A 26,990-nucleotide genomic window follows, 5' to 3' on the forward strand; every position below is an offset into this window, starting at 1 on the left:
AAATTACAAATTATTTTGAGTATACGACGTAATCATAAAATTTTGTATTCTCGGTTAGTTGCTGATGCTTTTTATGATGCACGCGATTTAGTAACGTTTTTAGTTAGCGCCAACGAGTACGTTTTTTGGTGTTAAAACCCCTAGACTAATAAATAATGAATAGATATTAACTTTTTAGATATTTTCATGAATATACAATATATTATGCTTATTAAATATAGGATTATGCTATAATAACCATATATTTGCCTTTCTAGTACACTATAGTCACTATATTATATCCTCAACAGTTGACTATACTGCTATGGTGAATTGTATGCCCACGGTTTAATTAACATAATCATGGAACATACTATAGGTATAGTGAGTTTTACTTAATGTGATCAAATCGGTAATACAGTAAATTTAGCATTACTATTATATTATTGACTTAGGTTTTTCCTCATTATTATTTTGTGATTCTAATAAACAAACGGTTCTATAAGCCAGTGAGCTGTGACTATACTATTAATTGGTTCTCATTCTAGTAAACATATAATCATCTTACGACTTACATACTTACTCGTATTGTTATTGTACGAATGGTTGGCGTAATACGTTATATAATTATAAGTAATAAAATAAGCAATAATCTATGCACTAAATATTGAGAAAAAATATTAAAAACTTACGTATTTTTACCATACTAATTTTTTAAAAGAACATGTGATTTATTACCATTCCCTTCATTTACCTGTTGTGTGATCTTTAGAATTATGATGTTGCTCAAAGCACTAAATTTAGCGTGTGTACGTGACGGACAAATCACGAATCTTAAAGTGTATAATTTGTTCCTTACGAATGACACAAAACGTAGTGAAATGTTACAAAACGTAAAGCGTGACAATTTAATTTATAATATTCATATTTATAAACACACACACACACACACACACACACACACACACACACACACACACACACACAAACACGCGCGCGCGCGCGCGCGCTAGTTTTAACAGTTTATGGTTTACTGGTTTAGAATTGTGTGATGTATTATCGTTTGTATTAGTTTTCATAGGATCCATTAAGAGAATTGAAGTTTCAGAGTACATAATTAAAACTTTTAACGGTAAAAGTATTAAAGTGCGATTTTATCGTAAAAAGAAATGTAATTTTAAGAACTAGCGTTTTAATTTTCACCACGCAATTAATTTTTTATTTTTGAATAATTTAGTGCTCACATTTAGAGCGTTTGAAACAAAAATTAGTATAGTGGGAAATTAATGAGTGCACGGATTAATGATTATACGTGTGATCATTGAGTATATAATATTATAAACAATAATGATAATATACTCAATTATATTATAATATGTTCGTATTACTGTCGTCGTGTAAGTCAGAACCTATAGTGAAGTGTGTAAATGCATCTGTTTCTCAATTGCCCGAACGCCGTGTGGCGTAGACATATTTTAGACGTACATCACGTATATTTTAGGCAGGATTCGCCATTATATGTTTTATTATAGATAATTTGATTTGATTATGAATGAAAACAAAAACTAAAAAGAGAATAACTCAAAATACGTCCCGTGCTTTTTTGTTGAGTGACTTCTCTCATGGTTACCATGTCCGCAGTAAATACTAAATATAGTACCTTAAAAGTATAGAATATAGTATCTAGTTATCAAAAACATGTATAATCGTTTCCTCTTGGTTTACGTTCACAGAATATCTAGTCTACTTTTGAAGTACACTCTGATGTATACTTCAACAACCGAACTAAATAGGTACATAATACATACATCTATAAAAAAAAATTACATTCACAGAAAAGTTGTATCACTCTACCATTCTACCGTGATAATGTAATTATTAATTGCATTATTAATAATAATTACACGTCCCCGTGTCATCAAACTCATCGAAACGTATCAGAAAATATTTTAAATTTATTTAAAAATATTATATAAATTGTTTGTATTTTAAAATTTCAGAATTCATTAAACATAGATTAACAATTATTCGTTTTCAGATCGAGTCTGATGTCTAACTTCGGCGATATGGACAAGTTTCGGTGGTGGAAAAGCGCAGCGATGATCTTGATATTCATCTTGGCGGTCCTGCCGTCTCCGTTGGCGACTGGTTCTAATACTTGGCAGAAACCAGGTTGCCACAAAGTAGGTTAGTACACGGCAGAGTTATTCGAATAAAATTTTATTTAGATGATTATTTAGATAGGATTTTATTCGAATAAATTATTATTCAGATGATTTTTTCAAGCATTATTATACGAATTAAAAATTATTCGAGTAAAAAATTATCCGAATAATTTTCGTTCATTTTGTTTGGGTAAACATAGAGTTGGTAATTTAAAATAGGCACATATTATAAACAATAGTTGGCATTGTATTTGAAGTTACATAATCGTAAATTTCATTTTATTCGGCAAAATGTAAAAATATTATTTAATTTAAAACAAATATAGATCTATAGAAGAAAATAAAAAAATAGATATATATTTTTAATAATAATTTAATACTATTATAATATGAATAATATTTGATGATAATAGTTCGTAACAATATTACAACAATCATAAATAGTAGTAAACAATAATAACAAAAATCTAAATAAATAATTTTAACAAAAATGAAAATAAATATAAATAGCTATAAATATATTCGAATAATTATAAAAAATAATATTCGAATAATATTGTTTTCAAATTATTCGAATACATTTTTAGAACAATGTTCAATGTTTATACTAGTAAATTAAAAATACAGGTTTTTGCAGTTTAATAATCAAAAGTTGATGGATGTGTTTTATTTATCGACGGAGAATAGATCATATCCAAAAAAATATTAAAAATAAAATTATCCAACTAACACATGCATAAAATATAATATTATAATATATTAAAGTGTGTGATCATTGAGTGTAATACAATATAATATTATACACTCAATAGTCAATGGTGTGATTGAAACGAAAACAGCGAAACTGTGGACATTTTTCTGTCATTCTCTCGGCCGTGGTCCTCCTCGCTCGTTAATTTTGTTTATTCTAAACGCGACGCTTAATCCTGTGACCGGGTCGCCGGTTGACGCCATAAATACGACTTGTCTGTTTAGCATTCGTTCTTGTTTCTTTTTACTCTTTTATAACTGTATCAACTCACAACTGTGTATTTTTTTCGTATAATACTTTATAGTTACTTACTTAATATTATTGTAACAATCAATTTTTGAATTTATTGCTTCCGTTTCTTTTTATCAGTCTCATATCCGAATGATAGCTCGCCCACGTGCAGTATAAGTGTTTTTTTTTCAAACCATCTGGGACAAACATCATTTGCACGCCGTCCTCGTAACTGCCACAGGTGTCCACGACACTTTCACGACTTTTCTACAGCGTTCGCCATGTAAATTTAATGGCACAGTTCTAACACGGGTAGACGAAACGCATTCATTTTTTTTCGTTACGTTAAATATAATACATAACATTTAGAATTTTTGTTACTTAGAGATTTAATTATTTTTAGTTGATTGACCAAGAAATAGTCATGTTTTATAATAATATGTAAGTCAAATAATTAATGAAAATATCGTAGAATTGTTTGGTGTTAAACCATCATATTATTATGACCAGTTTCGCCAGTAGAGTAAAATTAACGAAGCTTAAAATGTTTTTTTTTTATATATAGAAAATTGGTACAATATTGTTTTGTCTTAGAACCGTTTCATTTTAAAACTGTGATGTATTGTGTTACGATTACATGAACATCGACAGACGATATATAAATATTATATCAATTCGTTGTATAAACAATAATACAATTTATAATTTTAATGGTTGTATTAAATAATCATATTTAGACGCACCGAAAATTATTATAGCGTGTGTGTTAAATTTTATTCCATCTTTCAAAAATACGCGGTAGCTATAAATTACGATGGTTTATTTTTTTAAATATTTTTTTCGGAAACGCATTCGTATAGATCATATCAAGATAATAATAATATGTAATACTATCAAATATCATGTAAATGGTATACGGACCATTAACGTGATATGATAATATTACTATCGTGTTGTTTGATAAACGACGACGTCTATCATTTACAACATTATCATATTTATACAAATAAATATATATATGATATGTGCGCTTTTGAAAAATATCGTAAGACTATATCAACGCACCACCACCATCATAACCCCAACCTCTCATCTCCACCACCATCGCCATCACCACCGCCACGACCACCGTCCGAAGTGTGTCGTGTAGTGGGTTTAAGAGTTAAACACAACAATGGTATAGGAAAATCTAGTGGATTTTGCTAGTGGCGTGTCTGATTAACTAACGCCTAACCATTATGTATATACTTCATTAAAATTCACGAGTATTATAATATTATTGTTAGGTTTAACAATCTTTAATCGGGGTTCCCCGCTGGCGTTTATGCGCTGACCTAACCGCTGTTAATTTAAATCCTCCATTTTTGACCTACCGCTTACCATTATTATTGTTTATTCATTTTCACGACCCCCGATATCGAGCAGCACGGAAAATCAAGTTTCGATTTAATGCATTAACACATAATAATAGGTATACAGTGTAGGAAATAAATTTTGATTCCGTCGAATGGGGTGAATAGAAACAGTAGTGTGGTGAATGGAAACAAAAAGTGATGAAGTTATATTCAGTCTTATAGTTTTTAAGAAAATTGGTTTAGGACACTTTTTTCTTTGTCATTATCAAGTGAATGTAAACGACATAACACCTAATCTGTTATATTATATAGTTGAAATTATTTACTAATGCGTTGATAAAACGGTTTTAAATTTTCATAGTGTTGGTTAAAAACTTATAACTAGAAGTTAAAATTCAATTAAATACCATATTTTGTTTGTATTACGGTATGTTGTTAAAAAAAAAAACAACGGATTTTAAGAGAATACGCTAAAGTGCCAAGACATCACCAAAGCGTCTAGTCGGACGATAGAAAGAACCATTTCGTGAATTAAAAGTTAAATTGCGGACAATATAATTAAATATACATTACATTATAAAAACACAAAATTCGATTCTTTTCAATATAATAGTCCCGGACGGTCATTGTAATTCTGAAATCATCATAATAATATCCTCACACAACTCCGCCCAATCTTTGCCGACCAACCTGACCAAGGTGGTCCATCATGCCAACCAGTCGTGGTCACCGAAATGTATACTATAATATTACAAACATGACGTAAAATGTCATCGTATCGCTATATTATTGTTATTATATTTTGTCATCTCGTCGACAGGTCACACGAGGAAGATCAGCATACCCAACTGCGTGGAATTTCCCATCACGACCAACGCGTGCAGAGGGTATTGCGAATCATGGGCGGTGCCGTCACCGGCGGACACGGTAATGATCAACCCGCACCAGCGTATCACGTCCGTTGGCCAGTGCTGCAACATCATGGATACTGAGAACGTAAGTAATTTACAATATTATAATAATGGTCACCTTGTAATAATATGACAATAACGTGCGCGGATCCAATGCGCATCGTAGGTACGTGAAGCGTAACGTTAAAGCACCGTCAGGCCACGCCGGCTCCGTCTTGAGACTTATAGGTCGGATTCACTGTGTGTCTTGTGGTTCGAGGGCGTGGTAACTATGTTTAAAACTGGTAACCATATCGGTTTAAAAGTTGAGCTTTAGGTAATTCTTGGTATATTATACTCGGTCGCAACTTGGTTATTTCATGGTGCCAAAAAAGTAAAATCCAATCACAACGTGATTTTATCTTGTCGACAGACGACGTAGCTGTGAATTCGAAATTAGGTGCATATTTAATGTTTGAAACGCGGTACATACCGGACAGTGAGGATTTTGATGACTTTTGAGTTTTCATACATTCAACGACGAGTCTTACAAAAAAATATTAATTTAAAAACAAAATTGCGATTTTTCCCACCGTCGAAAATTATTTATTTACAAACGCACATTTGCACATTTCTACGCGTCATTTGCTTATTCTGTGTCATAAGTGACTCACTAGAGCTGGATAGTTACGTACTGCAATAAATTAAGAAGAATCATTATTGGCGCAGAGAAAAGGAAAAAAGTGTCTGGAAAATACGAGTACATAATAATATTATACTAAGGTTAGGTTAGGTTAATTTATTTTTAAGCAAAGCATAAGGTTAATTAACCGCAGTAGATCAAATGGACGTGATATAATATTTATCTAGTTTTTAATTTATATTTTGTATTCCATATTTTAGTTGAATACAAACAATAGAAAAAAAAATACACGTTTATATTTGTTTTATTATGTATATTAGCTTCTAAAATTAAATGTTCTATAAATTGTGTTCAGTGTCAACGAATAGTTTATTTCTGTTAATAAACCGAATAAAAAATGACATTAAATAGGTACTTAAGTATACGAATAAGTTAGAGCTTCTATATTATTAAGAATTATAAGTTATACTATTTATGTGCTTATAATATAATACACGATTTTCCAGTTTTTATTTTGCATATTGAATAATTTACATTTATATTTATTGTGAAATTTTTGTTTTTCTTAAAAATCGACTTACATAATAACAGATCAAGTGTACAATTACCATGAAATTTAATGTTCACGTTGAAGTACCCAAACAAAAAATAAAAACATTTTATAATGTTTCTGAAATGCAAACGTAGTATATGTCATCTCGATGGAAATCGAGTTAAATGATGTTTGATGTTTCATGAATATAAATGGGAAAGATCTCTTTCATTGCTGGTATCACTGGCTTAAACGCACATCTACATATGTATAAACATGAACTTAAGTTGATGTATTATAATATAAAACACCAAAGTAAGTATACGTCGGTATGTGAACAGCTTTATCGGATTGAATTGGAAAAATGTATGTGCGCTTTACACAAGAAACGATAGCCATAAAGATTATAAACTATTTGGCATCATTACACGCTTCAGCATTCGGTAATAAACGTTTGATTTAAAAATATATGTATTGTGTTTAGCATATATGTTTTTTTTCAAATCTTAAACTTTGCTAATATGCGTTTCCTGTTTTGTATCATGTATAGCATACACACACGGAATAAGTAATACAAAATCATAGGTAAATAATATTTTATATATGAATATAGTTGTATTGTTACAAATCATTATAGTTGGTGAGCATATTTTTTTCATATAAAATTATCGGTTCATACATTTACGTTCTAATCTATTTACTACGTAAAATGTAGGTGGGTAGAAAGTGTCAGTTTATAATATAATATAATGATAATTACATTTTAATTCAAAAGTACGAGTGTCGTATAAATACATCCAAATATATGTTATATTTTTTTATTCTAGACGTGAGAGTAAAATATATTATTACATATTTAATAGAATACGAATGCTAAAGACATAAAAATGTTGATAAGAGATTTAGTAATTTCCTCATATGCAGTGTTAAAATATTATCCGCATGCAAAATTTTATATCAAACGATTTACCTACATTACATATTATGAATGAAGCGAACAATAATAATTTCAATCAAATGAAAAACTTTTATTCGTTCAATTCGGAAGACCCATAAAAAATGTTTACATCTCTACTTTTTATGCATGAAGAAATACCTATATCTTTTCTAAAATGTAAAACACTATGTACCCTTTGTGTGTAGTGTTTAATTTAAAACGAATGGGCATTTTTAGAATTTTCTCAATGCTTGCACGGCTTGAAGAGACACTATTGATCAATATTGTAAATATATTTAATTTACAATACGTATCTACATTATTCAGTAAAGTTTTTAACAAAAACTGTTTGGTTGTGATTTAAAATATTAACGACCCAATAGAACTGCAATTTCACCATTTATGTTTGATTATAATACATAAAATAGTGAAAATATTGATACATTTTTTAAATTTTTATGGTCAGTTACAAATATTAATAATGTCTTATACTCTTATTTAAGAAACCAAACTTTCACATAAACACTATTATAATAATATTACCTAGGTATCCGCTCAGATTCATTTGCATAATATGACTTTTCTTGTCAATAGGGTTATATTAACATATAATGTGTAACACGGCGCATTGTATATGCAAAATAGATACATTAGCACTTTCATTTGATTGAATATTATTGTATAAAGAAATAATAGTATTATTATTGTCACTTGGGCAGTTTGGCATAAATTATTGTACTCTTTTAACGCATAATGTCCCCTTTAGTTTCTAGACTTATAATAAACATGCCCTGGTACAATCATCAATTACGCGCGACATGACAATATTTTTGTCGTAAACTTGTACATCCCAAACTTCAAACTAGTAGTACCTATTTGTGATATACAGCGAAATAAAGAATTCGTGCGTTGTTACAGGAACCTTTTTTTTGTTTGTTCTGTATCGTAAAGCCGCGAAAAAATATGGTGAAGAAGACTAGCGAACAGAAAACGCCAACGGCAAAGAACACTAGCTGTTTACGTCATGACTACGAGTATATTGTGGTTCGCCAGTGGAGTTAACTCGTTTATGCCGTTGACGCCGAAAGACTTTGAACTCTCGCGCAGATAATACACCTCTCAGTAATATCGTAATATCGTTATATATCATATAGAGTGATTCGGAAATTCACTATAATTTTTACGACGTGTCAAAGGTCGGTAACGTGAATTTTTCGATCAGCCCGTACGTGCAGCTGCAGTTTGTTGTTTCAGATCCAGTTATAAGCGTGGGTGCCAAAATATACTAAATAACATTTATATATATTATATATATATACCATTGTGGTCACCGAAGCGTCGTCGTCGAGGGTACGCCGAAGGATGCGAAAAGAGCGAGAGGGAGATAGAGAGACCCGAAATAACTCGCATGGGTGATTTCCCGAGGGCCGTTTGTTCAAACAAATATAATATTTTACGAATTGACAAATACACGGACACCCACCCACCCACACACACACACACACACGTATGTTACTATAATACCAGATGACGACCACCGTCAGGTAGTAATAATAATAATAATCGCTGTTGAGTTTGGTTTTGGAGCTTATTTTTTTATAAATCCCGAAACACCGTGTATACGTTCTTTTACTGGAAACGTTTTTCGTACGCTTATCGTGGCCGTCGTCCGCGTATTGTCGTTAGACGGTAGAGATTTAATTTATAACAGGTGCCGCGATTCAGTTACAACGTGCGCTGGCGACAGACACCTCGTCAAGAGATAAATAATAATCGGTCGCTTAAACGTGCCTCGTAAAAAAAAAAAATGTTTTACGACATCGAGAAGAGTAGATGAAAAAAAAAATAATAACAAACGACGTTGGCGTCGTTTTACGTAATAAATTAAAAGCCTGCAGCCCATTGGATGTGCGCAATATAATAATATTATTATGTCAGTCCCACGACCGTTTTCCGGTTTGTCACCCCACCGCTGACTAGTCGATAATAAATTTGACATAACGTTATTACTGAATAGTAATTCGAATGTTTCAATTTGAAATTAGTGGACTTCCTATTCGGATTTTCGCTTGCAGGTTTTTTAAAAATTAAATGACATGTTATAACCATATTATGAGTAAGTAATATAGTATTGTTTGTATAATTTTTTCAAATATTTTGATATCATTTATGTATTCTCCGGATCTCGGGTGAAATGAGACTTTTCAAGGGTTTTTCGAATCAACACGTTCACGTTAAAGTTCATTAAAAAAATTGATTTTAAACATTCAAACATGTCATCACCAAGTCGTCTAATGACAATTTGAGAAATACGCTGAACAGTGTTTCAATAAAATTGACTGAAGATTAGTGTTTGAACTTGGATGTAGTTCGTATTTTGGTTAGACAATATTTTCACATATACCTATTTCTCATGCTATAGTAAAAATACTAAAAACTAAAAATGTATTTAATTTGAAAAAGCTGACAATCGTCCAATTTAAAACATGGATTTCATTCACGTTCACATTCTGTTGGATAAAAGCTAGTGACTTTCACTAAAATACATAGATGCGTTCCTTACACTCTGGGTTAAATTAAAATAATTATTAATTAATAGTACCGTGTACGATTTATTTTATTGAGCTAGGAATAAAATATGAATTTGTGAGTACACGTCTTGGATATTTCAGATATCTGAATATTATTTTTCTCCGTTCAAAATCGAAAGTTTTGTTGTACTTATGTAAGACCACACGCAGCGTCGCGTAAATCGATAAGTTTCCGATGTATTAAATATTATTTGTCCATTGTGCGTACACTCGATGATACGCCGAGATCATGAAAATATTATATATATATAATACATATTTCAAATTGCTTAAATTATTTTTGCAATATAATAGGTACTTAAAGTGGTACTTCGTACTTATCTGCAGTTATCGGTTATCCTCCAATCACTCACTGCTGTTGGAATTCGATGCAGAGTTCATTGTATTATCTTATATGCCCTTATAATATAAATCGTTCTATTAAATTATATATATATATTGAAAAAATTAAAATGGATTTAAAAAATCAAAAAAAATTAAATTAATATCATAGTAAAGTATAATAAACGTATACAATAATAATAATAAAAAAGGGAAACTTAGCGCTAAAGTATATTTGGGTTTTCGTTAAATATTTTTTTCTTTACAAGTAAAGGTAGTTCCAAAAAAAAATTTAAACGAATTTAAATGCAAAAACATTATTTTCATACACGATAAGTAAGACCTGCTGCTGTTGTAACTGCGCACGTGTATAATGTGAGATGTCAAAGTTTATTGAGTTATTTCTCACGTGGAAATATTTTGTCACGAAAAATAAAACAAAATATTATATTATACATAATATATGTTTACTGTATAGGTCACATTAATCACATAACACTTTTTTGGTCGACATGGTAGGTACATATATATTACCATGGTACCAATATCTGTATTATATTTTATCATAATAATATGATGTATGCATTTTTTCTCCTCGGCGAATATTATTACTATCATCGTTGCACGCGTCAATCGCACTTATAGCTCCAAGTAAATCAAGACACGTGCGCTGGCTATACCTCGTTAACGGCCGACCCCATCACCCACCACTCCACGGTAACGGGGCCCACCCACTCGTCGAGGGAAGGACGAATTCCTGGTATACCGTCCGTTCGTTACGAATACTCACAATAATATTATGATACCATACAAACCACACTAAATATAACGCATTGAAATGCTGTGTATTATATTATTATGTTATAGTAACTTATAATAATTAATGATATTATTATTTTGAATACAAATCCAACATACTTATATCCTATACCGCAGTCCCTATAATAGTATACTACGCTAAATTATTACCTCGGTAAGTTTGTTTAAAATATGAAATAATTCATAAAAATATATGAGGATAACCGAGAAATACTCAGTTTGTAGGTTCGTACTTGGTTTTCTTTAAAATGTGATCTCGTTTCGCTTAAATTCTTTAGTGAGTTAACTTACTCTACCTTGCCTTAACGGTTTCATTACATTTCATATTATTTAGTATGTTATTAGTGCGTATAGATACAAAATATTAATGTATAACTATAACTCAAATCATATTTAAATTAAAAAAGATACATCATCTACTCGCGGCTACTCGCGTAATAATAAGAAAATACATCCAGTTGATTTAAGCTTATAACTTTTAAACTTTTACAACTGATATTAGGTAGAATAATACATTTGTGTTTATTTATTTTTATTTTTTTATCAACCCTTTGCGTTTTACACAGGAAATGTAGCATCAATATTACAATAATGACTATGGTTTGATGGTTTGAATAACCCACAGAATAACATGTAGATATTATGTAAACTATACGATATCGGAATACATCTTTGGACATTTTCCTTTAATTTAACTTCAATATTTACACGCAACGAAAAAATATTATACTACACGAATAGATAATAGATATCAATTAAAATTAATAATATCTAACTTAATATAATTCGACTGTATAACGAATCGTTGGTATTTGATATACGTGCTACATTTATTGTTCAGGTATAATATCGCCCCTCTACGCTGCCTATATATGTTATACCTATTTTATAGGTTAGGAACACATATCAAATGGACACTGTGCGAATCGATTTCGTATTTTTGTCCGAATATTTACGTCACGTGTTACTGCCGGAATGAAAGATTTTGTAGCAATAATAATAATATTATTATATAGTGGGAAGGCGGCGCATTCTCAAATCATTTTCAACTAGTAACCTAAATATAGTACGTATACGTATACCGTCCAGCGCGTGTTGATCACATATCAACTTGATGTACCTTATATAGATCATATCGTTATAATGCCTTTTGTAAGTATTTGTATCGAATCCCTCCAATAAATAATGCAATAATTCTATGGATAAATGGCAATATTAATATATTATAAATAATATTATTTCCGATGGTACGTGATAGTTTATAATATGTTATCGATGACGACAGCCCGCTGCGGTAAATACAATGGAATCATAATTGTGTATTAATATTATACCACCGCATCCGTATATTCACGTGTGCGATTTCGTGCTCCGTCTCCTCCACATACGACTTTAATTTCAAGAGACCATTAAGACCTTATTTTACTTGAAATTTTTTAAGAAGACGAGGTTTTTAAAAACGATGATATTATAATAAATAAAATAAAATTCAAACGAGTAATTTTGGAGTTATTAAATTTTATGAAGAACCTTCTTACTAACAATAGGTTTAGAATATATTATTTAAGTGCTCTGGTTAATCATAAAATACAAAATAGACGTACACAAATTTTAGTCTAGTTCTTATTATTATCTTCTTCTTCTTGGGTTTGTCGGCCATCAATACTATCCCGCCACATATGACAATTCTTCGGCCTTCTCTATCAGCTGCTAGTGCTTTCCAATCAAGTCCTCCACGTCTTTCGTTATAACACCTTCCCACATCAATCTGGGTCTCCTAAGTGGTATTTTCTCAACAGGGTTCTCGTCCATGACTAACCTTATGAGTTGATTCCGGCTTCGCACGCATGTCCAGCCCACTGAAGTGTTCGGTTTCTGATTATGCTTGATATATTTTCTTTCCGGAATAGACTTTCTGGTTCATCATTTTGCTTTACTCTCCACCCCCCCCCCCCCTTGTTTCTTCGTCCTCCGCTGGTCCGAAATCTTCCTCAAGATAACCTTATTGAACTCATACTTTCCAACTTTCAGGTATGGAAAAGCGGCCGCGCTATCTCTTCTCCCCATGACCATGTATTCAGATTTCCTTCATTTACATGTAATCCCACTTTCTTATTATATTTGGAAAATTTTTACAATTTTAGAACTATAATAAATTAATGTTGTTTACAATGATTTTCAAAATAATCTTCTCCTTCATTATAACGGTACAAAAGAAATACAATTTTTTTGTTGAAAAGAGGAGTTTGTATATTAAAGTTACAGGCCTGCAGTAACATACGTTCAGGCATAATAGATTTAAATAATTTTTTAAATACATTGTTATATTATATTATGTTTTAAAAGGATATATTTTGTCCCTGCTCCTTTACAAGCGAATTCTACGACCATTAATACTCTATGCCACCCCTATCTGGGGAAACTGCGCTAAAACCCACATTAATAAAATCCAAATCTTCCAATTCAAGGTATTACATATAATATCCAACGCACCCTGGTTCATCAGAAACGAAACACTTCACACTGACTTCAAACTCCCAACAATTAAAGCCTATATACGAAATCTCACAATCAACTTTTTCGGTCAACTAAACAATGCTAAAAGCGCAAAATACTTCAATATCAGTGACCAGCCTACCCTCCGACGGCTCAAGCGTGGACGTCCTCATGATGCTCTCTCCCAACACCAATTAATAATTTTTAAATTTACCTAAATAATTAATTCTATTTTTTATTCTATTTGTACCATTATATATATCTATCGATGTAAATTCTTGTAATTTGTTGTAAATTGTTTGTAAACTATTATGCATTATCAATTGTTAATTCTGTTAATTCTGTAATTATTTTATCAATATGTTTAGATGGCCTTATCAGGAATACTTTATAATAAAAATAAAAAAAAAATAAAGGATTTTTGAAAATTCAAAACCTGACTATATAAAAAGACGCACATATGAAGAATATAAGCGAGTGATAATTTTGATGAACCGTCCTGTATACGGGTCGACATTAATCACAGTGTTTTCTCAGATGATATTATTATAGATAGTACTAGTATTTTGAGTTATAATACCGCCTCAGCGCCTCACTAATACGTTACCAAAATAGTATCATAATCCTATAGCGTATTTTCTCATTTTCGGGTAAGCCATTTTTGAGTGGGTACATCAGTGAGTAGGTATACTTTAGGCCCTTTAGGGCTTATCGATTAAAATTATTATATGAGATTACGTTACCTTGGATGGAGATTTGATTTTCGATATAATAATATTAAGTGCCAAGGAATATAATATTATTGTAATATAGATATTCGTCGTGTACACCAATTGAAATATGGTCGAAACGTTTAATCCCATGTTAAATGGAAACATTTCTTAGATAATGAAATATTTTATGTTAGAAAAATGTATAATCCGATGGTTAATGTTTGTCATTACTAAACATAAGAAATATAAAACATAAAAAACTAAAAAAACCTTTTTTTTACTTGTAAAATATATACTTTGACAGTATGTTATTAAATATAAATATACCTACTTATATTAAAATGTTGATGTATTACGTATTAATGCATATAGACTGTAAATTACTAAAAAATATTTATTTTGTAATCCATACTCATATCTAAAGAAAAGACATGAAAAGAGTAGTAAAATATTAATTTTTTTCGACAAACATAATTTATTTTGGCAACCCAGAACAAAAAAATAAAAACACATTATATAATACAAACTTTGATATACTGTTATCTGTACGATTGGGAACGAAATGATTGATGTCATCGCAAAGGCGCTTAATGCATAAATGGCAAATGCACATAATAGGGCACATAACAGGCACACCGTGCAGGTTCATAATATTACAGTGAAGTTAAATTTCAGATATTATTATTTTTATTTTTTGAGACATTTTTAAGAGCAAATATTTTACAGAAAGTTTAATAAGTAATTTTAAAACAAAACCCAAACATAATACACAATTTTATATAGATAACTTTAAAAAGTTTCCTGAATTTTAAAATATACCTTATGGCTTATACAATGGCATACACGTTGGTATATTCTTATATGGTACATACAATATAAATATTATAGAAAAGTTAGTTATTTTTAGTAAAAAATTTCCAATTACGCTACAACATTATGCAAGGAAATTTCATAAAAAAATAAATTAGATATCTAGATGAGTATTTGAAATGTTATTAAATAAAACAATTAAGAAATTATAAAATATTAGATTGTGTTAAAAAAATTTACAAATATAAACACGATTAATAACTAATAAGATATTGTACAAGGAAATTGTTTAAACATGCTCACCTCCATTGTTCCTTTTAATTCTACGTTTATTCAAATTCTGATTTTTAGACTTATAAAGTATATCTAAAGACCATATTTTAAAATTTCCGATTTTTTTTGTATTGTTTTAAAGTGTAATTAAAAATTCCAAAAATCATAATTTGAATAAATTCTTATTTTAAGCATACAAAAGGGCGATCATGCTTAAAAAAATCACCCTGTATATTATATTGTATACACAAATTAGCCACTATGCACTGTTGAACTCAAGTGGGAAACTGGGAACACAGCTAAGAGACGATTAGGCGGTACTGCGGTAGGGTTGAAAAAAGATATATTTAACCTAAACACATATTATTATTAATATGTCTTCCAAAACATTTAATACGAATTTCGCGTGCGGTCCTTTATTACATCTTAGTCCGTAATTGATACTTTAAGTGCCACAAACTCGTAACGTATAAAGTGCGCTTAAGGACTCGCATTGTACAACCGGCAAATATTTGTTTGCGGTATTGTCTTCTACGGTTAAACGACATTTGTACGCGTCTCGAATTCTACGGATGAAAATTAGTGACAATTAATAAAAACCAATAAATATTATGGTTTTTATAAGATACAGTTGTCGCTTCCGGCAGATTGACCATGAAAAATATTAAATAATAATTTAGAAATAATTTAAAACCTAACCTAACCTAACCTAACCTAACCCTTATTTCTTTACATCAATGTGTCAATGTCGTTGCACTAGTGGTAGACCGAATATTACGCTGTAAGCACTTGTTATTTTCCATACCACAACATTCAAGTGATATAATATACAAATATGGCTTATGAAAATACCTACACAAAATCGATAAGCTAGAAGTAAACAGATTAAAAATCATACTTTTAAATCGATGAGTTAGAAGTTTAGATGTAAATATTAACTTAACTCAGTTTAAAATAAATTAATCTACTTTTTTTAATTATTAGGTATATGGACCCCATAAAGAGTGACTGCATTCTTTCTAATTTTTATAAAATATTATAATAAACAATTTTATTGTACTTTTGTCATAATGTTCAGCGCATATAATATACATACCTATTTTTTTTTAAATGTTTATTAAATATTTAAACTACACACATCTCAATTTATTAATAATTTACCAAATATTAATTGTTTTATATCAATTCGCAATTTAAAGTCATATAGTATTACGTCTATCTAATATACTAAAATATATCTAAATACAAAATTATTTTATCAAGAAAAATAACAGAAATGTTTGTACTTTTATAGTATTGGTTTGTATTTATTTTTATTTGCATATACAACCAAAAAAAAAAACAATTTTTTACTTGATGGATTCTTTTTAAATCAACTTGGAAAAGTTCATAAGTTGACTAGACAATTAAGTAACAAGTTAACTTAAAAAGTTAAAAAAAAATTACCCTTTTAACTATCAGTTAATGATTTGATAATAAATAATATATTATTATTATAGTATTAAATGAAAATCGAATTACGATAAATACGATGGATATGTTTTTCGTCGAAACCATTGATAGTTTATTTTGGTGAAGGTGAACATGACCCCCACCAATTGTTCCCTTGTAAACTTATCGAATTATTATTATTCATGCACTACTGGAGAATCAGTTTTATAAAGTTGTTTTTTTCCTACAAATAATAACGTAAGCACTATGTTCGTATACATTTTGTAAGATGTTTGTCCTGCAGGTACGCTGCACTATAATTCTTGACGTTTCATTATAATTTCGATAGGTTAGGTAATATTATTTGTTAATTATAATTAGATGGTGTTCGTAGTTTTACAATGGAAATGTTGTAAAAGAACATTGTAAAATCATTACCACAATAATTACATTTTAAAAGAGCTCAAAATATTGTTATTTTTGTGTACATAGATATTTGTCAAGTTTATGATTTGTAGGTATCACAATAAAACCTTTATAAGAGTTACTGCTCAGTTAATTACTTTTGGTATCAGTTGACTTTTCTTATAAAATGATAACTATACATTCACATTTTTCGTTGTCGTCAAGTTGTTTATGTTAAGAGTTGGCTGACTTTTAATATAAGAGCTACATAAATCATTGTTCCCTTTACTTATACTAAAACACAGACTATTTTCGTCGAAAATCCGTTTCATTCGAGAGAGGTACTACAGGATAATATTATGTCTACTGTAAATGGACGACATCCAGTACTGCTGGTCCATACGAACTATCGTTAATTTTAATCACCCTTTAAATGTATTCAAAGAGCTCATGAAAATGTTATATTTAGATAATCAGATGTTATAGTCATAATTTGTTAATTTATAAATTATTGTTTAAGATTAATACAAGACCTTTCCATCTATAAGTAGGTAACTAATCATTTGTATGTTATTTTCTATGACTACACCTAATCACTCGTGATCAAGCTTCACGAACAATCAAAAAAATTCTATTGCAGTAAAAACCTCTAAATATCGGACACTCTCGTTCGTTGTTTGGAGGTGTCGAATATTTAGAGTAGGTTTCCCTACTTAAAAACCTTAAAATCACGTAATATTGTTTTAAAAATTAAATGATTTCTGAAAAGTATTAGGTACAGTATATTTTCAAATGAGTTATAAATGTGGCAATTATCGCTTATAATTATTTATAGTTACGTCGTTTTATACATTCGCACGTTATAAGCGTAATCTATACCATAACATTTAGCACCGTATTATAGTAGTCACCAGTCGGTGGCGAGAATAATAATATAATAATATAATACTTTAAAGCATTATTATAATATATCAATCGTGTTTAGACTGAACGTTTGGGGTGTTAAATTACCATTTACACAGTGTATCTGATTAATATTCAATTAGGGCTCCACCACAGGTATAATAATATAATATCATACGTGCCGCACATTATAATAATAATATTATTATTAACCATATTATATCGTCGATCAGTGGCGGAATCAACACCTTTTGTACACACACATAATGCGCTTAACTATACGTACGGTCTGAAGCCATGTCCGATTTTAGTTCGTTAATCATGTAAATTGATTTTTGTCGTTCGATCGCCATGCTTATAATAATAGGTATATATAGGTACATAATATCATAAATTATAATTATGTTGTAGTTTGGGGAAATCTATCAGCTGTGGCTCATAATAATTCTATAATGGACTAATACTTGTACTGCAAGCGTAGAAATCAGAAATGTATAATAATAATATAACTAGTCGTATAAATTCAACACAACTGCGTTTTTTGTGATAAAATTATTGTTTTACTTATTATATCATTTGAAGTAGTAAAACATACATTTATTTATATTTCTCGTCGTACGGATTTTGTGTTTATTAAATTATTATCTATATTCAAGTAACCTATACTTCAAATTTTGTATTTTTTACTAGAATATCTACGTTTAACCAGATCAATATTACATTATACTCTGTAGATGTTCAACGTTTAGAGTTGAAGCGAAATTAATTTCACAAGGTGTCCTTTACTATAAAAGCTCTTTTTACAGACAATTTTATCACTTTTAACGCTTAAAACTATAATATAAGTTGTAAACAATGCTTTGTTGCTATCTAGTCAACATTTTTACTGTCGGAAAAAACATAATGTTTACATGCTTTATTCGTGTATTAAAAATATTATTTATGTTACGGCGCATACACGTCGAACAAACATGATAACTCAACGAATGAGAATTTCAATCGTGCAATAGCCAATAACCGATGAGAATCGTTATTAGTTGACGTGGCTCCACTTTTTAATTGTGCTCTATTTATATGAACTTCGTGATAACAGCCGATAGGTATGGCTAGAAGGGGTGGATCAAGAGTTGTCGAAAAGCATTTTACAATCGCACTCCTTTGCTGTCGTATGTCCATTATCAGATGCAAAAATTCACTTGGCGCGCATAATATTATATTTACTTAAGTTATAACACTGTGTACAAACCTCGGCAGCCTGTAAACGAATTAAAATAAATATGAAATTACTTGTTTTGCAGACAAAAAATACTAATGGAAATTTAGGTATATGGTTACCTGGGCGACACCACCTACGTAATTAATCGACATAATATTACATTAAAGGGGATTATAAGACGTTTTCAGCAAAGTTTACAGAGCTAAGTGGAGGAAATTGAATTTCAATCACTAAAGTTTGTCTTTGGACTAATGCCGACACAGACGCGTTGACATAATAGTTTGGCCAAGCATTAATATTATACACGTATAATCCAGTTTAGTGTATTCATATTCATATATTATATGAGTTCAATACCGTGATATCATTAATAATATCTTATTGAAATTGTTACAAATTTAATAATAATATTGTTGATGACGTTAACAACTGTGTCCGGAAACATTTAGTTTAAACTGCTCGTAGGACACATCATCAATAGTTTTAGTCTCAAAATATAGCCTACGTACGTTGTACCATAATATTGTTTTATAACTTTCGTGTGATTGAAACGATCACTACAGAATTATCACTCCACCAACTCCCGCTGGCGACGAATTCAGTATTATTGTACTTCTGATCAATACTGCTTACCGATGATATTGTATTGATTTTTCAACCAATCGTTTTGATTTCAGGTCGAAGTCAACGTCCGTTGTCTGGAGGGCGTGAGAAAACTGGTGTTCAAATCTGCATTGAGCTGTTCATGTTACCACTGCAAGAAGGAGTGATTTTTATTTTCTCGTTGAGCATTTCACCACACCACGGAGACACAGAATATTTTTTATTAGAATTTTTAAACATCAACAAATGCCTTTATTACTATATAACACGAGTACTCTATAGTTACCTTAATCGTAATTTATAACTCATAATAATTATTGATTAATACCATTAATGCTGTACCTATAATAACACTATAAATATACTTCGTTTATATACAGTTCGACACTCGATGTCGAGTCCGAATATCATAATTCTACCCTATAGGTATTATATAGTTAAATGCACATTGTAGATCTGGATTATTAGTTTTACTACCTATAATTACGGTTCATAATATTATAAATAAAATTATGATTAGAAGTGTTTGAATGATAACGGTTCTTTTTTTTGTTTAATAAATTAAAAAACTTAAACCGAAACACCGTGGTATGAGTTATTTCCCTCGGTTTTTCCTCGTACTGTTCGACCGGTTTGCGGCGCTTGAGCCTTGTTAAAGTGCACGTCAATAGTAGGTAACTCATCACGGAGTAAAAAACAAAATACTTAAGTAAGTATGTGTTCAGCACTGTGGTTTTACGACTGCAGGCGTCGAATGGGATTGGGAATTCGACGTCGGCGACGGATTTGTAAACACGACCTGTGTTGCAGACGTGCACCGCACCAGTTTTGTGTTCCAGCCACGAATTATTAATGTCGTTTATTCGTTCTGCCTGCACTCCTCCTGCACCGGCTGATGAAATCCATAAAAAAAAAACTTTTACGTCTTACTCGAAATAGTGGCAATTCAACCGTTCAAATTGGATTTAGTGAGTTTCATATAGACGACGTCACGAAGGTAGGTACGTAGTCGTCCTACTCGTACGTATAGGTTGACGGTCAGAGGATCTTGACTGCAATAAACTCGAGGTTGCCGATTGTACTCCGATGGTAGTTTTTTGCTACCCGTACGATTCTCGATTACCAAGGCGAAAGGCAGGACAATTTTTTTTCCGACATTTGTGTAAAAACATATGGATTTTCTGAGGCGTGATAAATCCTGTGCATACTAGTTGCCTTCTTAAATATACGAATTGCCTCTCATCCTATTATATTATCGTAATTAAAATGAATACAGGTACTTCAGTTGCCACCGACGATCAGATGCATTTCATAATTATACATTCACGATTTACCTCCCATATTATGTAATTAAGTAGTGGTTCATAAACGCTACTAAAATATATTACGTAAATAGATGGAATTAATAAATCAAATATATACATAATATTATATTGTGTTATTATTAATAAAAAAATAAGTTTACAGTAAACATGTATTTAACATAATATAATATTACATAATAATGATTAATGATAAACTTTAGGTTAAATGGATATTTTTTTATATTTTACTATTGTAGACATCATGGGTGTGTTTTAAATCTAGAAAGAACTTTATACCAAAATTATTGAGAACAATGTAATTGTTAAGAGGACGCCATACGGCCCACGGGCATTCGTTGTCTCTGTCTTACAAAACGTACAACATGGCAAATTTTACGTTCACAATAACACATTTTACTTCGTAATTTTACAGACAAAGGACTGACGGCAAAATTAAATATTGTTGTCTTGGTAAAAAATTATTTTATATCAAGACATTATTAGTATTTAGTACACACAATAAACTATTTAAAATTATTAATTATATATGACATTAAATACTACAAATTCATTTTTTTTCTAATAATAATATTTTTCGAAATAAAATGTGATAAATGATTATAATGTCACGTGTCAATACAGTCGAACTCGGTTAACTAGAATTTTTTTAACTCAAAATCGTCGATATCTTGGACTTTTAACTTTAACTTTTAGTTAACCATGTCTAACTGTATATTTAAATGATGTATTGTAAAATTGACAACTGTTACAATTTTAAAAGGATAACATATAATACATCTCATGGATCTCAATTTTGTTGAGTTTTTTTGCAGGTAAAAATGTAAAATAAGCGCAATCGTGAGAAATTTTAGAGCGCAATCGTGTTACACTATATTGTATTAATCATTCTCATTTACGATCAAATTTAGGGTAGGTACATCGGGAGGGATTTATAAACTCGTTATAACGGGCAATTCGCATACAAATCATCGTTCTTTTTGACTTCAGAAGGCCACTAGTGTGCACCCGATATCTCAAATAAATGGCAATGGGATGAAGAGCTTACACAAACGTAGATTTAATAGATACTCCATTCCTTAGATTAGCGGTTTACACTTCGTTTAAATCAAAATCATAATACGATTATATCGAATAAAAACGTATTTAACACCATAAAATGATACACAAAATAGTATACTGCTGATGTTGCTGACACACGCTTTAGGAAGGATTTAGATTTATGGTTTATATGTAAATAAATACATAGGCACCTACTATTTTTATCAAGTAAAACTCACTAACTAGATAACTGATAGTAAAAATACGTTTCAAAATACTTTGAATGAAATGATCTAAGTTTTGTTTTACATATTTCAATATTAATCAAAACATTAATCATAAACATTTTGTATATAAAAATGTAATATTTTTAAAAAGCTCTAACCCCTGAAAAACATTAAATAAAATATAATAACTATCGCTTTGTATGTGAGTACAGCGACATCGAAATGCACAATACTTAATCGCGAGCTTAATAATTATTTGTGGCGATTTAAATCCACGTCCGCGCAGCCAACAGTACATAAAACTACATATTTTGCACTTTAATTTTTTTTTATACTTTTACACACGGACGACAGTAAATATTAATCGTTGAAGTCTGCGTTTGTTGTGAATAATATTATATCGACCACGGTTACGATAGTCCGTATTAATAAATTTACAATTTTTGGGTTTTTTTTAAAAAATATATTATTATTCTAAATCCGTGCCCGCTAGTAACCTACATAGTATGATAAAATGTGTTCGACAGTAAAATAATATGTTATATCACTTGTATAATAATATACGTAAGTATATACGAAGGGTAATATTTTGATTTCAAACCAGTGTTAGTGCGGAGTTTTCGAGACGAATAGTATGCTGCGTGGGTGTCAACAGACCGTAGTTGTAGTCTCGACGAAGTAAAAAATTCTGCTCGGACGTGGTTCGAGAGGGGAATTTAAAGATACGAACAGTGCGGAGTTATTATTTCGCTATTCGTGCGCGTTTCATCTCTGTTCGAATTCATAACATTACACAACAAACGAAAACATCACGTCGAGTCAATGCGCGAAACAGTGTAGGGTTTCCAAATCGGATTTCGAAATCAAGGTCTATTATGTAGGTATGTGCTCAAAAAAAAAAAAAAAATACGGTTGCGTACGCATATATTTCAGTATTCACCGGGATCGATATTATTATAGCCGTTGGGTGGAGACAATTTGCGGAAAAATATGATTTCACCACTGAACGCGGTGGGTGCACTTACGTGTACGATTTATAGACGAATAATAATCGGTAGGTACCCATACGCCACTCAGTGAGATACATGTAATATTTTTCATATAATATAATACCGTACTGATTCGAATCCTATACAAATCGAGTTGTAGAAATTGACTTTTTTTCCAATACGCGGGCGCGCCTCTGAAACGCGCGTTAAATAACCGAACACGCTCAGTGGGTGGTAGCAGTTTTCGAAAATATGTATTATTTTGTTCCGAGAAAAATAATCACTCACAAGCAGATCAATTTCCACTGAATAAAAAATGATTTATTTCCACGTAACGATTGCAGATAATATTCCGCCCTTTAATATGATATAATTCAGCTGCAGTAGGTACCAGGTAACTAAAATACAGATTATGAGGTTATACAAGGCTGAGTAAATTAGTGTCATATATATTTCGAATCAGTTTAATTAAGTTAACCATATTTTTCGATTGATTAAACAGTTTAAGTAACTGGCGTTTCGACACATCGATTAAGCTCACGAATAAATAACAATTTGACTTAAATTAATTTCATTTTTAATCACCCTCAATGTGTAAGTTTTTCATTCTCGGTCGTATTCAATCTTACTTTTCAAAATGTATATAATCAGCATTTTGTTTTGTTGATTTATTTATTTGAAAAAAAAAAACGCCAGCCCATTATTCGCGATGAGGAATTTAACTAACAAGAAGACTTTGACATTTGAATAAAAATATTATATTTGTGTATTAGCTATATAATATAATGTCAATTTGACGGATTTACAAAAGACATAATTCACTCCAATACTTAAAAGCTTAGAAAATGCATAATTATTGATTGTACAGTGTAAATGACACGTGCATATGAAATTAATTAAGTCAAACAAAATTAAAAATTGACAACGTCAATAATGATGACTTTCCTGAGGTCGTGGTAAATGTGGCTGACAAGAAAAATCAACAAACCTCATCGAAAAGTTTATTTAACACGTACTATTAATTTTACGTAAAGGTTTTTTTAGGATTAATTTCGGTTTCTTTTTTGAAACGGGGTCATGCATTAAGTGACAGTGATTAATACATTTTTACTTATTTAGTCTTCACCTTAGTTCTAAGCAATCGGTAGGATATTTGGTTGAAAATTGGCATTGACACGCCATAATTGATAAATAATTTTACGATAAATTGGCCTTTGTGATCAATTGTCGTTCTATAATACGTTGCGATTGATCGTTGTGCAGTGAATTTTTTACGATCAAATTATGCGCATACACTTCACACGTTTCGAAAAGATGAGCCTTTTGAAACTCACACGTTCGTATTTGTATTTAATAAATTAGGTCATGTCGTAGACATTTGAACTAAACAAACTAGTCAGTGTGGTATTATTTTAAACGCTGCACCGGTGCAATGCCACGATGCCAAAATGCCAAGAAAAGTGCATTGTCCATCACCTACATGTTCGACTTAAACGTTGTGCATTATTTTTTAAATTTATTATTCGAGAAGATGTCCCGATGAATATGTAGGTGATGGACGATGCACTTGTCTTGTGGGGCGGCCCAGTATTATACACCATATTATTGTAATAACCATCATGGACATCTGATTAGCGGTGAAGGGATACCCAGGTAAATAGGATAGATTGCTTAGCTCTCCACTCTTTTGAAAACATTTATATCGTAGTCCCTGCAGGATATCGCGATTAAGATATTATAAGTACACAGCTGCCTACGCGAATTGTTGACTATAATATAATATTATAGTTTGACGCCACATTTGGTCGGACGTACTTGTATTTTTCGTTCCAGCCACTATATAACGGCTAAAGCGTGTAGACTTTTAGACTAGATAGGTACTTATCCACTTGGTCAAAGGCAAAAGCCGAATATTTTATGGCGGACTCGGCTTAGTATATTTAATCGGAATTGTATAGTGGGTAGTTACAGTGTTACATTTTAGATACTGAAATTACTTATAATGTTTTTACGCGTCAAATTTTGGAGGATGGAGATACTATTCGTTTTTACTTGCCGTCTAAGAACTAATGATTCACCGTAATCCGTAAGGATACTTAATTACGTAGAATATAATGTTTTTACTTCTTAAATCTCAGTGAATCGATAGTTTTTAAGATTTTTTTTCATAAATTTCGTTTTTATAGCCACACGTCGTAACTCTAAAATAATAACAGTAGAATACTTACTAAAAACTTAAGTAGCTAACATGTCAAGTTAGCTTAGCATTATCGTTAAAGTTTCAAGAGTAATCAGTACAGTGTTTTAGCAAAATGGTAATTTAGCCAGCAAATATATTTTTGTCTTAAACATAATATTTTAGCAAATTTTTGTGTCAAACTTTTATTTTGAAAAATCAGAAAATATATAAATTAAATATTCAAAGTACAAAAGTTGTAAATCAACCATTATAATAGTAGCTTTGTAGATACTCGCTTTTGACACCTTAATAAAATCCAAAATACATATTATAATAAATTGGTTTGATTTACTAATTTATGAGACAGTGCTTATCAAATATAAATATATTTATTTTTATGTAAACGTGTACCTTTGTTTTATTTCAATACAAATTTAATAGCACTTATTTTTAATAAAACCATATAAATAAACAACAGTAAATAGAAGGGCGCAAAATATTTCGGCACAAAGAAGAATAAATAAATAAAAAGAGTCTAACAGTCAAATGTTTTATTCTGGTTGGGTTTTTCCATTTTTATTTAATCATGTAAATTTTGTCTTTTGATTTTAACATGTATTTAAAAGCAAATATTAAGCTAGTCGAAAATCACGATAGGTGCGATTTATTTACAGAAGCTATTGTCTTTATTGTTGATTTTCTATGATTGTCGAAAATTGTTATAGGCATATATAATTGGTTATTACTTATTAGTATAAAAACTATTATTAGACGAATGTCCACTAACCATATCATTCAGCAGCGTTCTGATTCATGTACATCAATATGTGTAGACTAATTTATTTGCCAAAACCTAATTTTTCAACCATCGTTTTCCATAAACAGTTTAAACATAATATCTCGGTCGTTTCGATTGTAATAATTAAAACAAAATTACGTTATTTTTTTTGAAAATGCAAAATTATCATAATTATATTTATTTTATGATTCACTCAAAAACACACATAATGCTTAATTGCACAAAAGCATTGCAATTCTTACAAACTAGCCCAAACCACTTGACTTTTAGTACATCCGACAATTTTTTAGTTTTAATTTGATAAAAATAATTTTTTGATATGTGTTATATCATAATATATTATAATATTATTTATCTATTTAATTCGAT

The 26,990-nt window shown here is 30.4% G+C and overlaps 1 protein-coding gene across 1 annotated transcript in view; it reads left to right on the plus strand.

The window, feature by feature from the left end:
- The window catches only part of LOC132943117 (thyrostimulin alpha-2 subunit), a 47,511-nt gene extending 26,866 nt beyond the window's left edge, over window positions 1-20,645 (plus strand). The window contains exons 2-4 of the mRNA XM_061011941.1: window positions 2,018-2,166; window positions 5,302-5,477; window positions 20,139-20,645. Of these exons, the coding sequence (XP_060867924.1) occupies window positions 2,028-2,166; window positions 5,302-5,477; window positions 20,139-20,231 (408 nt within the window). The 5' untranslated portion in view covers window positions 2,018-2,027 and the 3' untranslated portion in view covers window positions 20,232-20,645. The remainder of the gene's footprint in view (window positions 1-2,017; window positions 2,167-5,301; window positions 5,478-20,138) is intronic.
- Window positions 20,646-26,990: the final 6,345 nt, after the last annotated feature.

Source organism: Metopolophium dirhodum, chromosome 4 (genome assembly GCF_019925205.1).
Source record: "Metopolophium dirhodum isolate CAU chromosome 4, ASM1992520v1, whole genome shotgun sequence".
Taxonomy (NCBI): domain Eukaryota; kingdom Metazoa; phylum Arthropoda; class Insecta; order Hemiptera; family Aphididae; genus Metopolophium; species Metopolophium dirhodum.